Consider the following 15,331-nt stretch of genomic DNA (forward strand, 5'->3'; position numbering starts at 1 on the left):
TTTTTTTTTTTTTGTTTAACCATGTTTTCCCCCAAGCTTTTACAGTGACTATGACAACATGTATTTCTGTTTTATAATCAGAAGGATGTTAAAAATCATGTAGTTTTTTTTTTTTTCTATTTTTTTTTTTTAAACTGGAACTTCTTAAACAGGATCATCTCTGTTCCTCTTTCTGGTAAGCAATGAGCCTTGACAAAATGTAGAGACTTTAATTTCAAAGTTGATAAATATAGTTAGTCATTATAATTTACTTTTCACCATTAGCTTTGCTCTGATATTAAAGACACTGGGAGGTAACCCAACCAAAAAGGGGTGGCAGCAACTCCAAGATGAACAATGGCTAGGTCAAGAGAGGCCATGGCCCTCCTCTCTGAGGAGGAGAGGATCTGAGAACCTGAATCCACCTGTTGTTTACCACCTGGGTAACTCCATATGTTTAAACTGTTTGAGCCTCAGTTTCTTCTCCTGTCCATTTCGTGACTTACAGACCTCAAAAGAGGGACTGAGAGCATCAGGGAGACAACAGCGTATTAAAAAAGCAAGTTGTTAGCTCTGCAGCAAGTATCAAGATGAATTTCCAATGTTCCACTATTTTTTGGTGGTTTTATGTTCAACTAAGCCTCCAAAATCATCAGATTCAGGGTAGTTCTCTAAATGGTGGTGGAAAATCACAAAGACCAGGTGAGCAGAAACCTGCTTTGGATGAAGATAATGCAGATGTCAGCTCCTTTCTAGATTGGATTTGTGCTTTCAGGTGGAGTCTCTGAAAATGCATTTAACTCTTCCAAAATTTTAACAACCATCTGTCTTATTTAGGGCCCATGATGCAAGGGTTTTTTTTTTTTTTGTTTTAAAAGATTTTTTAAAGTAATCTCTATACCCCCAAAGGGGCTCAAATTTACTACGCAGAAATCAAGAGTCACATGCTCTACAGAGTAAACCAGCCGGGCACCTCCACAAGTTTTTAAATTTAACTCTAGGGATATGGGAAGCACATATTATCAGCCAGGCAGTATGCTAGATTCTATATATAAAAAGATGAATTAAAATGCAGTCCTTAATCTCTTGGGACTAGAGCACTTTAAATGTAATCAGAACAGCACGAAACTATTTAAACTTGCCCTTGAAAATAAATGAATTTATGATATTTCATCAATACATGATTTGTCCTGCACAATAAAACCTAGATTTTTGAATTTTGAAATGTTCTATTTTATCTTTAAGAAAGAAAATTGTTCCAAATTTAAGGAAATTACCCAACTAGAACCCCAATTTCTGCATGTGGTTGAAAGCCCTTTAAGAAAGAGGTAATTACAAAAATTCCAGTTCTCCATGAAGTTATTGCAGATGCTTATATATTATGAATATATATGTATCATAATGCAAGTTTAATTTAATTTAAAACATCGAACACCTATAAGGAGAAACTGGGCTGTCTGCTTGCCTCAATACAAAGAAATTTGCGCCGTGAAGGCCCGGGTCTTCACAAAGATGCGATTTATTAAATTCTAGGTATTTACATGGAAAGGGAATAAAACATTAAGAAGAATTTCCTTTTTCTGTTTACAGGAGGGAACACCAAAGGGCCATTTTAAGGCTCTATTAGTGCCATATAAATCTCCAAAAGAGGTTGTGATGTATTAAACAAAGGGTAACACCAACCACGAGAAAGAAAAAAAAAACAAAAATCATAGAAACGGGGAGAAAATACACTTCCTGGCTCGGAAGGTCTTTAAAAGTTCTGAGCCAGGAAACCTTCCGCACCGGGGCGGGGAATGTCTTTGGCTCTTCAGTGACTCCCTGCTAAGTTCCCCTCAAGTTTTCCCTCCCTCTCTCCTCCATTCCCCGCCTCAGTCCCCAAAAGTGGGAGCCACAGGAGAATGTGAGCACAGATACCTGACTTTGTCAGACCGAATCAGACTTCGGTGCCTGTTTATTCTAAAGGCCCCCACACCCCAAATAGGCCGGATTTGCAGGCAAACCCAAGGGATTTCAAACGACGCCTGGAAGCTCATCTTACAAGTTGGGGGCCACGCCTGCAAAAGAACAATAGTAAAATAGAGCCAGGAGCACGTCCCTTCGCCCAGAGCGGTTCTCCGGGGGGGCGCGAGGGCCTGCGCCTCGGCCGGGCCCGGGGCCGGAGCCCCGAAAAGGCGTGCTGCCCCTTTAAAAGGCCGCGCGTCTGCGGGCCGGCCTTCCTCCCCGGGGCTCCAGCTGTGATTGACGCTGGGCGGCGAGAGGAGGCGCCTGGCGCTAACAAAAGTCCGGCCCGCGGGTGCGCCGCGCCGGGCCGCGAGTCTCTGCTCGCTCGGGGCGCCCGCAACAAGTGGCCGCCGCGCCCTCCCCGGGGAAGCCGCGGGCGCGCAGGGGCGCCGGGAGGAGGCGGCCGAGCCGGGGAGCCCCTGCCGCCCGCGCGGCTCAGCCCCACCGCAGAGGGATCGGGGCGGGCGGATGGGGACCCGGCGGCGGCGGCGCGGCGAGCCTCTGGGCGGCCCCGGGGCGCGGGCTCTCCGCCGCGCTGCGCCCGCTGGCCCGGAACGCGGATTCTAAGAGCGGCGGCTGCCCCCGGCCCCACCCGGAGCCATCGGGGGTGCCAGGCGGGGACGGAGCGCCCCCTCCCACCGGAGTGCAGGGGCCGCGCCCGGTCGGAGCCCGGCCCCGGAGCGTGGGGTATGCGCAGCTAACGGTCCCGTCGGGCGGGCTTTCCTCTGGTGGAGCGCGCAGGCGGTGCGCCCCAGCTATGGAGTGTCCGGGGAGACGGCGGGCATGACGGCGGCAGGATGGGCGCGAACAATGGCAAACAGTACGGCAGTGAGGGTGAGTGGGCCGTCCGCCCTCAGACTCCGGGATCGCGCCCCCCTCCCTTCCCCCTCGCCCTCCCGTCTGGGAAGGAAGGTTCTCGCACGCTACAGTGGCGCACCTCCATTTGGCACCGTGTCCGGGCCGTCACCTTCCCCTGTGGCACTGAGTGCGGGGGCGCCCCGAGGATGCTTTCCCACCGCGGGGGTCTCATTAAGCAACTTCCCAGGTCGTCTTTGGGACGGCTCAAGTTTCATTTCTGCCGTATTTCTGATCACATGTGCCTCAACTTTCCTTTCCTAAGCATCTGGGGTTTAGGATGATGGTTTGGCAGAGGGCGGAAGGCGCTTTTGAAAAATAACGCTGTGAAAACTTTCCCAGGCCTTTGTGCTCCAGTCCCCTGGACTCTCCTGTAGCAGGAACAACTTCTGGAAGAAAACGAAGTTAAGTTTCCATTCTCTGCTCAATGCCCCTGAGCTGACAGCTTCGTGAAACACCACCTATGGGCCTCGCGAGGCGAGGAGTGGCCGGGGGCTTTGTCTGGGCTCTCTCGGGGCTCAAGACGGGCAAAGGACCATCTGTTACGTGGGGCTGGAAATTGCACAGAAATATTGCCTGTCAAGTGGTAACTTGGAAGCTGGGGAAACTTTAAACTCCACCTACTCCTAAAAGGATGATGGATGTGTGGGTTGGCTTCTCCCTCGCTCCTCCTCCTCTTTGCATAAAACCGTAGTATTGTAATCCAGCTGATTAGCAGCTTGCCCCCGATATGCATCCTGCCTGGGCTTTTTCCACCGTTCAGAAGTTTGTAAGGTTTGTCTTTCTTGAACTTGGCTGGAGGGGAGTGGAAGAGACGGGGTTGCTTTTATAAGCCCTCCCCCAGGGGACAGGCGGTTACAAACGGGGTCCAGCGCCTGCAGACTGGTAGGAATGCAGAATGGCTGTTCAGCATGTGGTGTTAGGGAAACTCCTATCATCCTGTTCAGAACTTTGAGGTGTGGTCACAGAACGTGGATGTCTCTCCCCGTGTTTGTGTCTGTTCGTTCTCAGCAGCTTGGTGAAATTACAGCAGAAACCGACCCTAGTAAACCATATCCACAGGAGCCTTTTGTTTTAATCATTCTTTTCCAGATCACTATGTTCTGAATTCCACATATATATATAATCTCCTTATTCTGGGCAGTTTCGTGAGAGAGAATTTTTTTTTTTAATAATTTCATTAAAAAAAAAAGATTAAACGGTTGTCTTTTTAGATAGCACATGTGAAAATAAGCCAACAAAGATTACTGGAGAATCTTGGACATTCCCCAGAACTTCTCAATGTTTTAAAAATTTGCGGAAAAATGAAAGATTAAGCCTTCTTACTCTGAATATTAAAAAGCTTGCAGGGAGTAAAGTGTGTGCCTGTCACTTGTGGATGTGCATACATTGTGATACTTGAACACGGTGTGTGTGTGTGGGGGGGGGAAGGGACACCCCAAGAGGTAAATGGAGTCAGGGCTCTGCGTTCTTGAATGAAACCCCTCCAACACCTCTCGTAATCTTCTGCAACTTGTTCTTATATCCCAGCATTCTGGTATTGTAGTGTGTGGTGTATGACGACTTCCTGTCTGAACAGCAGAGTTTTCAACCCTTGGGAGAGAAAAGGAGAGACAGAGGACTAATGATCTCCAGCTGTTATCCGTAAATGCTACCTCTGCATTTTCACTTCAGCTGAAGTGAAATTTTACTGGGATCAGATTTAGATACACTGTGGAACTTTTTATAGGGAAAACCTCTTGGGCTCAGCTGATTCAAGGGAACCAATAGGAAGCTTTGGGTGGTAACTGAGTTTTAGCTGGAGGGACACATTGTGCTTAGTGTCCAACTCTCTTCCAATGCTTGGAGATTCCTCTGTGATCAGCAAGGAAAAAATAGAGAAGTAGAAGTAACATGAACTTAAAAATCTTTTCTTTCCCCCAGTTACATTGGACTTCTCCTAAATAGGATTATAACACATGTACAGTTGACCCTTGAACAGCATGGGGTTTAGGGACACCAGCTCCCCTACTGTCAAAACTCTCAGTATAACTTTTGATGCCCTCAAGACTTAACAGCTAATAGCCAACTGTTGACCAGAAACCTTACTGATAGCATAGACAGTTGATTAACACATATTTGGTATGTTACATGTGTTCTATGCTGTACTTAGAATAAAGTAAGCTAGAGAAAAGAAAACGTTAAGAAAATCATAAGGAAGAGAAAATAGATTTACAATTCTATACTGTATTTATAAAAAAATTTGCACATAAGAGAACCCACACAGTTCAAACCTGGGTTGCTCAAGAGTCAACTGTGATAACAGAGACAGTTGATTAACACATATTTGGTATGTTACATGTGTTGTATGCTTTTACAATAAAGTAAGCTAGAGAAAAGAAAATGTTAAGAAAATCATAAGGAAGAGAAAATAGATTTACAATCCTATACTGTATTTATAAAAAAATTTACATGTAAGTGAACCCACACAGTTCAAACCTGGGTTGCTCGAGGGTCAACTGTAATTGGTATCTGTCAACAGTGTGTTTTTGGATGGCCAAATATACGCAAATAAGCCTGTTGGAATTCAATGTGTCAATGCTGTCTTATCTAAAATGTCAAATTTCAAAGAACGTGAAATCAAACCTTCAACATAGTATCTCTATTAAGACTGAGTGTTAAGACAGTTTTAGTAGATTTGGTACAACTTAGGTATGGTTTGAAATTAAGATTTATTTCAAAGATTTATTTCAAACCATACCTAAATTGTACTAAAAGGGGGAAATTATTAGTGGTTGCATATCATTGAATGCAGTGAGAGACTGCATTCACCTGCATTCACTGCTCAACTCTAAAACATAGGGGTTTGTGTAGACTTTAACAATCTGCTCTTTAAGTATATTTTAGAGTTGACGCCATGATGTAAATGCAAAGTAGTGTTGAACTATTGGAATGTTTAAAACTTAAGTATTTCAATGTAATCTTACTTTCTCTTGCTCCTGGAAAACCGCTTTTTCATTAAAACAACAAAAATTCTTCTTGAGACTTACCTTAGCAGGTGCAACAAGGACGGAGATTTCCTATTCTTTATACTCCAAGGACCTGGACATCAGCATCACCTTGGAGCTTGTTAAAAATGCAGAATCTTGGGTTCTTCCTAGAACTGAATCATTTATCATGCATATATTAAAATTTGGGGGAAGTTCTTGTGTTGAGCAGAGAGCGTTAATTTGGGAGTCTGTAAATTTGAGTCCAGCTTCAGTTTAACTACTGTGACCTTGTTCAATTCTCCTGAAATCAAGAAAGACCTGAAGTCTTTTTTCTCTAGAGTGAGGAGAGGAATTCCTTACTGACATTATCTATCAAGATCTAATTCTTGAGCACACAGCCATTCATTTTATTTTGCTCTTACAATGCCTAAATGGACCACTTAACAGAGATTAGCCTTGGAAGGTATGTTATGATAAATAAGGAAGTTAAGACTGTTACTGCCATGAAATCCATAAGTGCCCCTCCCCGATTTTGTCATCCCCTTTTCCCTCATCTCTGTCTTCCTCACTTATTCTCCCCTCCTCTCCTAATTCAACCAGTCGTGAAATCCCTGCTTTTCCCTTTAAATTCTAGGTATGGGTAAATAATGGGTGTTTCCAAAGTGTTTTGTTTTTCTAAATACTTAGTGACTATTCAGGTTAATGGTTTAATTTGTAGCCCTTCCTCCCCCCGCCCCCACCTAAACTTGGATTTTGCTCCATGAAAAAGTTATCATACCATTCCTGATTTTTAGATTTCTAGAAACATAAATGAATATCTAAATGAATAGTATGTTCTGGTAAATTCCTTTATGGAGGTCTGTTTTTTTCTCTTTATCTTCTTCCATAACGTGTAACTTTCAGCCTGTGTGTAGAAATCTGGGAAATGACTTGGAGTGAAGCAAAGCCATTATGACCATTAGCTTTGACTCCAGTTAAGCCAAATAAATAAATCTTGTTCGAGTAGGAAGAGGCAGGGTGCTTTCCCCTGCCTTTTAAGGTGTCGGAGCCTCACCCTCATTTACTCAGTGGTTTCATTGTTATGTTTACTCTACTCCCGCAGGTCAGGGGCGGTAACACACAGTTAACAGCTCCTTTGCAAAATCCTGGGTGGTGTTGAATTCGAGCTGATGAGGCCATAGTGATGGGGTCTAACCCTTGGTTGCTCTACTGCTCTGTCATGTGCCCTGGGCCACTTTTCACCATGTCACATCTGCGCTGTCAGATATGAGGAGAGCCAGTTGCCTGAACACTAAATCATCGCTCATCCATCACCACCTTGGGAAACGTATCTTGGAATAATAATAATAATAATGGCAGCTAATGTTTATTGAAAGCTTACTATGTCCAAGCATTATTCTAAGCCATTGACATACACCGACTCATGCAATCCTTATGACAGTTCTAAAGGCAGGCACTCCTAAGGTCCTCATTTTACCAATGGGGAAACACAGCTGCAGAGAGGATGAGCATTTCTCCGGGTCCTATGACTAGTACAGGTGGAATTGGGACTCAGGACCAAGTCTCTGTAAACCCAGAGTTATTTATTCCTTCATTCAACTAATGTATGCTGACTTCTTATTTCTTACTCTGTGCCAGGAACTCTTCTGGACAGTTGGGATGCATCAGTGAGCAGATTAAGATCCTGTATTTGTCAGTCTTATCTTTGTGTGTGCGTGTGTGTGTGTGTGTGTGTGTGTTTGTTGGGATGGATGGGAAGTCGAACAATTAGCAAGTGTATACACACACACAGCAATTCAGTAAACCATGTGATACATTCTAAGGGGCTGATGTCTCTGAATAAAAAAGTCATCAGATTATTGGGGATTGGGAGGAACTGGTTGTTGCCATTTTAATTAGAATAGTCACCATTGGCCCTGTTGAAAAGTTGGCATGTAGACCAGGACTTAACGGAAGTGCAAGACTGATCCTTGAGGATCCAGGTAGAAGACTGTTGTTTGGAACCACTGTGTTATACCAAGGGGAGTACTCTTTATGCCGGGGAGCATAAGTCCTCATTCGATGCATGTCACATCACTAGTCTTCTATCTGTAGCTGCCATGGAACAGAGTCAGTTTCGGTCACTGGGCACTTTTTTCTTTCTTTTTTGCCAAGAGTCTTTGCAAATATCTTTTATCGAATTTTTGGGTGGAGGAAGCCTAGGACATGCTCTTCATGCTGCGACCAAGGGATATTGCCCGGCTTGCTGGATGTGTAGAGAGAACTCCAGAGATCTCCGTCATACTTAGACAGAAGTAGGTCTTCATCTTTTGCCTCCAGTAAATAATTTCACTCTAATGAAAATCAGAAGATAAACCATACTGATTCCACTATTCGGTTCAAATCAAAGCTTTAGCATAGCTAATGAGACCATATTTCATCTGACAGAAGATATTTTTAGAGATTTGGGGAATCTTTTGCACATTTTAAATGAGATAGCAAAGAGAGGGAACTTTTCCCTTGGGAAGCAAACTCATACTAAAATGAAGTCTGGGTTGATTTTGAGTAATTAATAATAACTTTAGACCTTAGCCTTTATCTACTAGTGTCTCTTTTAGGTGTTAAAAAATATTCCCCCACTTTCCCTGGGGGGAATTAATTCTCTTTCTCTCTCTTTGTATCTGTCTATTATATGTATGTGTTTATGTCTGTTTATAGATATATTTAGGTACTAATTAGAAAAATCTGGGCACCTGGGTGGCTCAGTCAGTTAAGTGTCTGACTCTTGATTTCAGCTCAGGTCATAATCTCAGGGTCTTGGGATCCAGCCCAGCCTTGGGCTTCATGCTCAGCAGGGAGTCTGCTTGAGATTTTCTCTCTCTGCCCCTCCCTCCTGCTCCTGTTCTCTCTCAGATAAATAAATCTTAAAAAGAAAAAAAAAAAAATCTACTGATTTTATTTATTTTCCTGCCTTCTGTGAACACAGACTCCAGCACCAAAAATTGGGTTTGATAAATGACTTATCCTTATTTTCAGTGTAGTGCACATTGACTGTACCTGGAGTTTTACTGTTACTTTTATTATTACCCTAAAACATGTAGATCTGCTGAACTTGAAGTGAGACCCTTAATTGTGCTGATGTTGAATGCCTTGAGTAAAAGTTTTAACTTCCTGTTTTAAGACTTTTAATCAGTGTTACTGGTTAGTGATATTTAACCAGAAGCTGCAGATTGACTAGAACCACACAAAGACAGCATCTTCCTAAGAAGCTCGAATACGCTTTTGTTCCGCACCCTGTTTACTGTGAGTGAGACAGAACAGCAGGTCTTCCATGTAGTAACAGAGTCCATATCAGCTGAACTTTTCTAGAATGTAGCTTGTTTTGGTTTGGTTTGGTTTGGTTTTGGTTTGGTTTGGTTTGGTTCTAGTTACAGAAATTTAGGACTCTTCTTCAACCTACTCATTGCATTAAATCTCCCGATAGAATAGATTTGTCCTAAGGAAGTTCAGTATCTGAGGAGCGAGGCAGGGAGACAGATACTTTTAGAACAGGGTGAGAAGTCCTGATTCACAGGAGGATCCTCCTTCTCCAGTGTGCTAAGTGTGGATGTGAGTAGGGAGGGGGAAATGTGAGTAAGAATAGAGTTACTCTCTAAATAATGACAGCTCTGGACAGTGTCGGCACTTCAGAATATCTAAAGGATGTTTCTAAAACAATAGCAACAAGCAGGTATGTTGGATAAGCATTAGCTTAGACTCTTGGGAGAAACTAAATGTTTTGTTAAGAGACTTTCCCTAGGTGTTCCCGAAAATCCTTAGGTTCTGTTTGCCGTGTGGTTTATTTCATGGGAAGTGATTCCTGTGGGTTCTGTAAGTGAGGACCTCGGAACGTTTCAGAGAAAGGGCAAGAGTGTCTGACCAGCCTGGGTCCCTCCCCGGCATGCTTACTGCAACAGAGGAGAATGGAAACTTTTGGGCAGATGCTTTTAAAGTGTGCTAGCTCATAGCCCAAAGATAGGCAACTGTAAAACTTCTGACATGAATAATCATTAACCATCTCTGCATTTTCCTCGGTAATGAAATATAAACACATGGTCAACATTTTCCCCGTTCCATGGTTGAAGAAGTGTAGACTGTTTCTGGAGCCGTAAATCTCTATTAAGCTGTGCATTAGATGTGCTCATTCTATCAATTCCTATTTAAATTTGAAACCAGTAACAAAATGAAAAACAGTTGTTAACACTGCATGAACTCATAATTGTAACGTTAGAGGCCTTGAGCAATGTGTAGAAATGTTATTAAAACATTTTTTGTTTGCTACCCTTTCTGTGGTAAATTCCTTTGCAGCATTTTTCAAGCAGATGTAGCAGTGGAAGGTGAATCAAAATTTCTAGAGAAAAATTTCGGGAATTTTTCTTGTCCTTGTGGATTGATCTTCTGGCTGTGAGTAACCCTCTTCTTGGCAAGGTGGACAAGTCAGGAAAAGGCTACTTATGTGTGCCATGGAACCTCTTGACCCAGTTGAGTACTTGAGTCAAATCGTGCTATCATCTCGGTTAAGTCCAAGATGAAGGCCAGGCCTGAGAGGTTCCAACTGTCAGAGGTAGCTCAGAGCCCAGGAAGGAGGAGCAGGTAGGAGACTGAGCGTGAAGTAGAGGAAGGAACGCCAGTACAAGGAGAGGGAAAAAGAACAAATTCAGAGAGAATGGGAATTAGGCATTGATTGCCTCGTAATGTAAAGAACAGGGTCAGTGGTCCCCCCAACTCTGTTTTCTTAAAACTGTCTTGGCTGGCTCATGGAACAGAAAGGATTATTCCTAGATATTAATATTGCTAAGTTTATTATATTTTTGGTCATTTAATAATTCATAATTATTGAGCACTCAGTAGGTGCGACTTCGCCCTCTGAGCACTTTACACACACTCAGTCTTGTAGTTCACAGCAGCCAGACGGGTGGGCGCTGATGACCCCATTTTATAGCTGCGAACACGGAAGCTGAGAGGCTGGCCCCTGCCCAGAGCACACAGCTGGTGAGTGGCCCGGTGACGCCTACAATCCCTTGGTGGCACTGGAGTCCATGCCCCTTGCCACTGTGCCCATGACCTCCTCCTCCCTGGTCATTGCAGGTGCAGCCAAAATTTTTCCCAGTCTTTGTTTCTTTGTGCGTCTTAAAGAATTGCAGTGGCCAAGAAGCAGCCCCTAAAAACAAACAGTGACAGTTTTATGGATTAGGAGATCAAAAATGAAAGATGTTTTTTGAAGGAAACTCTCAACGCATTTTACCTGGCTCTCCCACGGCCAGATTACCTGCTCATTTGGTGACAATCTGTTGACAAACTGGCCGGCTAACTAGGGTCTATAATAATGTCAGCACGTGAACTAATTAGCATATTCTTTGGAGTCTGTGGAGTGTGAAGTAGAGCAGAAAGGGTGTTCTCCTGATTCTCCGGAGCCCTATGTACGTTTCATTGGTCTTTCTGCTGGGATAGCCCTTACCTGGGATAGGGGCACCTGCTCACAAACAAAGAGGACAAAGAAAGGTGCACACGTTCTCTTTCCTCCCTAAATAGTTTATGTGTTATATCTTATATTTCCCTCTGGTTTCAAAACCATGGATTTGAAACAGCTGTTAATATGGGGAATTATTCCAATATGTACTTGAGAATTTGTCCTTCTCTTCTGCCAGCTCCTGGGAGACTTCTCCGTAAGTACGTCTATGAAATTGCTTTGGAGACTATAAAGCGTTTCAGACATTAATCTTATTGATCATCACAGGGACTTTTGGAGAGGTGTCCTCTCATTATCCCCAGTGTATAGGTGAGGAAACTGAGGCCTTTGCAGAGTAAGTGACTTGCCTTGATTTTACAGTGAAGATTAGGTGAGGTCATCTTGATTCTAAATTTAGTACACTTTCCACGATACTGTCCCTCTCCCCTAAGTGCTACAGGAAACAATATAATCGTGCTGGAGGGTTATCACCAGGCATTCTTGACACTATTTTAAATTGCTTGCACCCCAGGATGAAAATGGGGATCTGAAGGCATCCATCCTTTAATCTCTTTTGCAGCAGAGAAGTCTAGCTCCCTGGTGGTCATCTCTGGCCACGGCGCGGGGCCACGGTGCGGGGCCACGGTGCCCACAGGACCAGCCTCATGGTGATGAGACGATCATAATGAGAATGCAGAGTGAGTTGTTAGATACATGTTCACGATGAGATGACATTATTGGTTAGAGGGCACTTGCTCGTTGATAAAACTCAGCTGGGGCTCTGAGGGGCGTCTGCCTCCTCTGAAAACCTCCACTCGGGAAAGTTATGTCACTGCCTGGGAGATCAGAGAGTCACCTCTGAAACTGGGGACTCTGAGGGTCATGGGATTCCTGATTCTCTGTCATCTTCTGTGTCCTTTGCTGTCAAATAACCACATTTCCCAGAGGTCTTTGGAAGTGCTGAGGGCCTGGGGCAGGTCTTTTAGGATGAGTTGATAGCAACTCGTGGAGGTTCTGTCATTATGATAGAAATTCACCTTGTTCATTTAGTTTTTATTTTTATTTTTTATTTATTTATTTTTTAAATTTTATTATGTTATGTTAGTCACCATACAGTGCATCATTGGTTTTTGATGTGGTGATCCACGATCCATTGTTTTCGTATAACACCCAGTGCTCCATGCAGTACGTGCCCTCTTTAATACCCATCACCGGGCTAACCAGTCCCCCATTCCCCCCTCCCCTCTAAAACCCTGTTTGTTTCTCAGGTCCATAGTCTCTCATGGTTCATCTCTCCCTCCAATTCCACCCCCCCTCCCTTCTCCTAATGTCCTCCATGTTATTCCTTATGTTCCACAAATAAGTGAAACCATATGATAATTGACTTTCTCTGCTTGACTTATTTCGCTTAGCATAATCTCCTCCAGTCCCATCCATGTTGATGTAAAAGTTGGGTATTCATCCTTTCTGATGGCTGAGTAATATTCCATTGTATATATGGACCACATCTTCTTTATCCATTCATCTGTTGAAGGGCATCTCAGCTCTTTCCACAGTTTGGCTATTGCGGACATTGCTGCTATTAACATTGGGGTGCATATGGCCCTTCTTTTCACTACATCTGTGTCTTTGGGGTAAATACCCAGGAGTGCAATTGCTGGGTCATAGGGTAGCTCTATTTTTAAATTTTTGATGCACCTCCACTCTGTTTTCCAAAGTGGCTGTACCAACTTGCATTCCCACCAACAGTGTGAAAGGGTTCCCCTTTCTCCACAACCTCTCCAACATTTGTTGTTTCTTTCCCTGTCCATTTTTGCCATTCTAACTGGTGTAAGGTGGTATCTCAATGTGGTTTTGATTTGGATTTCCCTGATGGCTAATGATGATGAACATTTCTTCATGTGTCTGTTAGCCATTTGTATGTCGTCTTCAGAGAAGTGTCTTTTCATATCTTCTGCCCACTTTTTGACTTGATTATTTGTTTTTCGGGTGTTCAGTTTGAGAAGTTCTTTATAGATCTTGGATACCAGCCCTTTATCTGTAGTGTCATTTGCAAATATCTTCTCCCATTCTGTGGGTTGCCTCTTTGTTTTGTTGATTGTTTCCTTTGCTGTGCAGAAGCTTTTTATCTTGATGAAGTCCCAAAAGTTCATTTTTGCTTTTGTTTCACTAGCTTTTGGAGATGTGTCTTGAAAGCAGTTGCTGTGGCCAATGTCAAAGAGGTTACTGCCTATGTTCTCCTCTAGGATTTTGATGGATTCCGGTCTCATATTGAGGTCTTTCATCCACTTTGAGTTTATCTTTGTGAATGGTGCTAGAGAATGGTCAAGTTTCATTCTTCTGCATGTGGCTGTCCAATTTAGTTTTTAATTGCTTTACTTTCTGTTTACTGTCTTCTAGTTTAATCACAATTTTTTTCTAGTTTCTATTCCTTTGTATGTATTCATTGTTCATCCTACACGTGCTCACCCTGATGTGACTGTAACCTGCTCATATAGTAGGTTCACAATACATTTTTTTGTTAAATAATTAAATGAGCATGAATCTTTAGCCATGGTCTTTGTTGGAGCTAAGAAAAGCTTATGAAAACTCTATCATATTTTCAGTGAGTATTTCTTAGACTTGGACATTTTAACTCTAAAAAAAAAAGTTTATCCAGACATGTGCTTTCTTCTGAGGAAATTCTAACTTGGCCCTTTATTTTTAACAATGGAGTTCCATCTTCTTATGGATGATAGTAGTTTTACTGGTGTATTTAAGGAATGAGGAAATGTGTATTTTTTAGTATCTCTGAAGACAATTGTTGAAGACTTTTCAACCTCACTGCCTTACATTATTGTCATCTTAACTATTTTCAATGATTAGTATGGAGTGGAACACTACTGTGTATTTATTGAAGAGTATGTTGTTTGGTAATATTTGCTTAACCTGACTTGGAAATTGATTTTATGTGACATTTTAAGCAAATTATTAACCTAGAAAACATTTTTAAAATTTGATCTTTAAATTAATAAACCATTCCTTTGGCTCTGTATTCTCTGGATTAAATGCTCATAGGGTTATGGATCTTTTTAAATTCATATATTGATCTACTTCACGCTGAGTAGATGTGTCTCTATTTTGTGTCTCTTTTTCTCCTTTTTTATTATACAAAATATAAAAGTCATTATGTGTGTCTGATGTGATTAAAATGGTTTCTAGATCTTTTGCCTCTGGCTTCCCCTATTACTACAATCAGAAGTGAAATAATCAATTTGAGAAAAAAAAACATTATTGAGCTGTGTGTGGTATATGGGTATGTACATACACTTGAAACTGTATTTAAATAATTCTTTTCTATAAATTTAATGAAATCGATTCTTCACACCTATTTTTTTTTTCTCTAAGTGGAGAGAAATACATATCCTGTAAGGAATTTAAGAAACATAACTAAAATTGTCATTTGTTTCTTTAATATTATGGTATGTTAGAGGAACAGCTTTCAACAAAAGGTCACCATAAGAATCAAGCTAAAGAAGAAGCAAATAGGGGTGCCTGGGTGGCTCAGTTGGTTAAGCGACTGCCTTCGGCTCAGGTCATGATCCTGGAGTCCCGGGATCGAGTCCCGCATCGGGCTCCCTGCTCGGCGGGGAGTCTGCTTCTCCCTCTGACCCTCCTTCGTCTCATTCTTCGGTCTCAAATAAATAAATAAAATCTTTAAAAAAAAAAAAAAAAAAAAAAGAAGAAGCAAATAGTCCAACACGTGAGCTTTTTGAGATGGAACTTGGGATGAAGGTGGCTGTGCTTTATGAACAAGGACTTGACATGGTTCTGTGACCTCATACCCACTTGGAACTGTATGTTTTAGTTTGTTTACCCCAATGTGTGTTCAGCTCAGATGAGTATCTCATTGGTGGGAATTTTACATGGCATGCCACTGAGCCTGGCTGACATTTGTTTTGAAATAGCAGAGTGTAAATTCAGAATCATAGGCAACATTCATATGCTCATTTTTGTCTTTTCTTTCTTTCTTTCTTTCTTTTCTTTCTTTTCTTTCTTTTCTTTCTTTTCTTTCTTT

At 42.4% G+C, this 15,331-nt stretch overlaps 1 protein-coding gene across 2 annotated transcripts in view; it reads left to right on the forward strand.

The window, feature by feature from the left end:
* Nucleotides 1-2,243: 2,243 nt before the first annotated feature.
* Nucleotides 2,244-15,331, forward strand: part of FBXL7 (F-box and leucine rich repeat protein 7) — a 373,949-nt gene continuing 360,861 nt past the window's right edge. Inside the window, exon 1 of one of the 2 annotated variants that reach the window (XM_034998820.1) lies at nucleotides 2,244-2,817. In XM_034998820.1, the coding sequence (XP_034854711.1) occupies nucleotides 2,781-2,817 (37 nt within the window). In that variant the 5' untranslated portion in view covers nucleotides 2,244-2,780. The remainder of the gene's footprint in view (nucleotides 2,818-15,331) is intronic. The other variant, XM_034998821.1, reaches the window with a different exon arrangement.

Source organism: Mirounga leonina, unplaced genomic scaffold, assembly GCF_011800145.1.
Source record: "Mirounga leonina isolate KUSES-001 unplaced genomic scaffold, KU_Mleo_1.0 Mir_95, whole genome shotgun sequence".
Classification (NCBI taxonomy): domain Eukaryota; kingdom Metazoa; phylum Chordata; class Mammalia; order Carnivora; family Phocidae; genus Mirounga; species Mirounga leonina.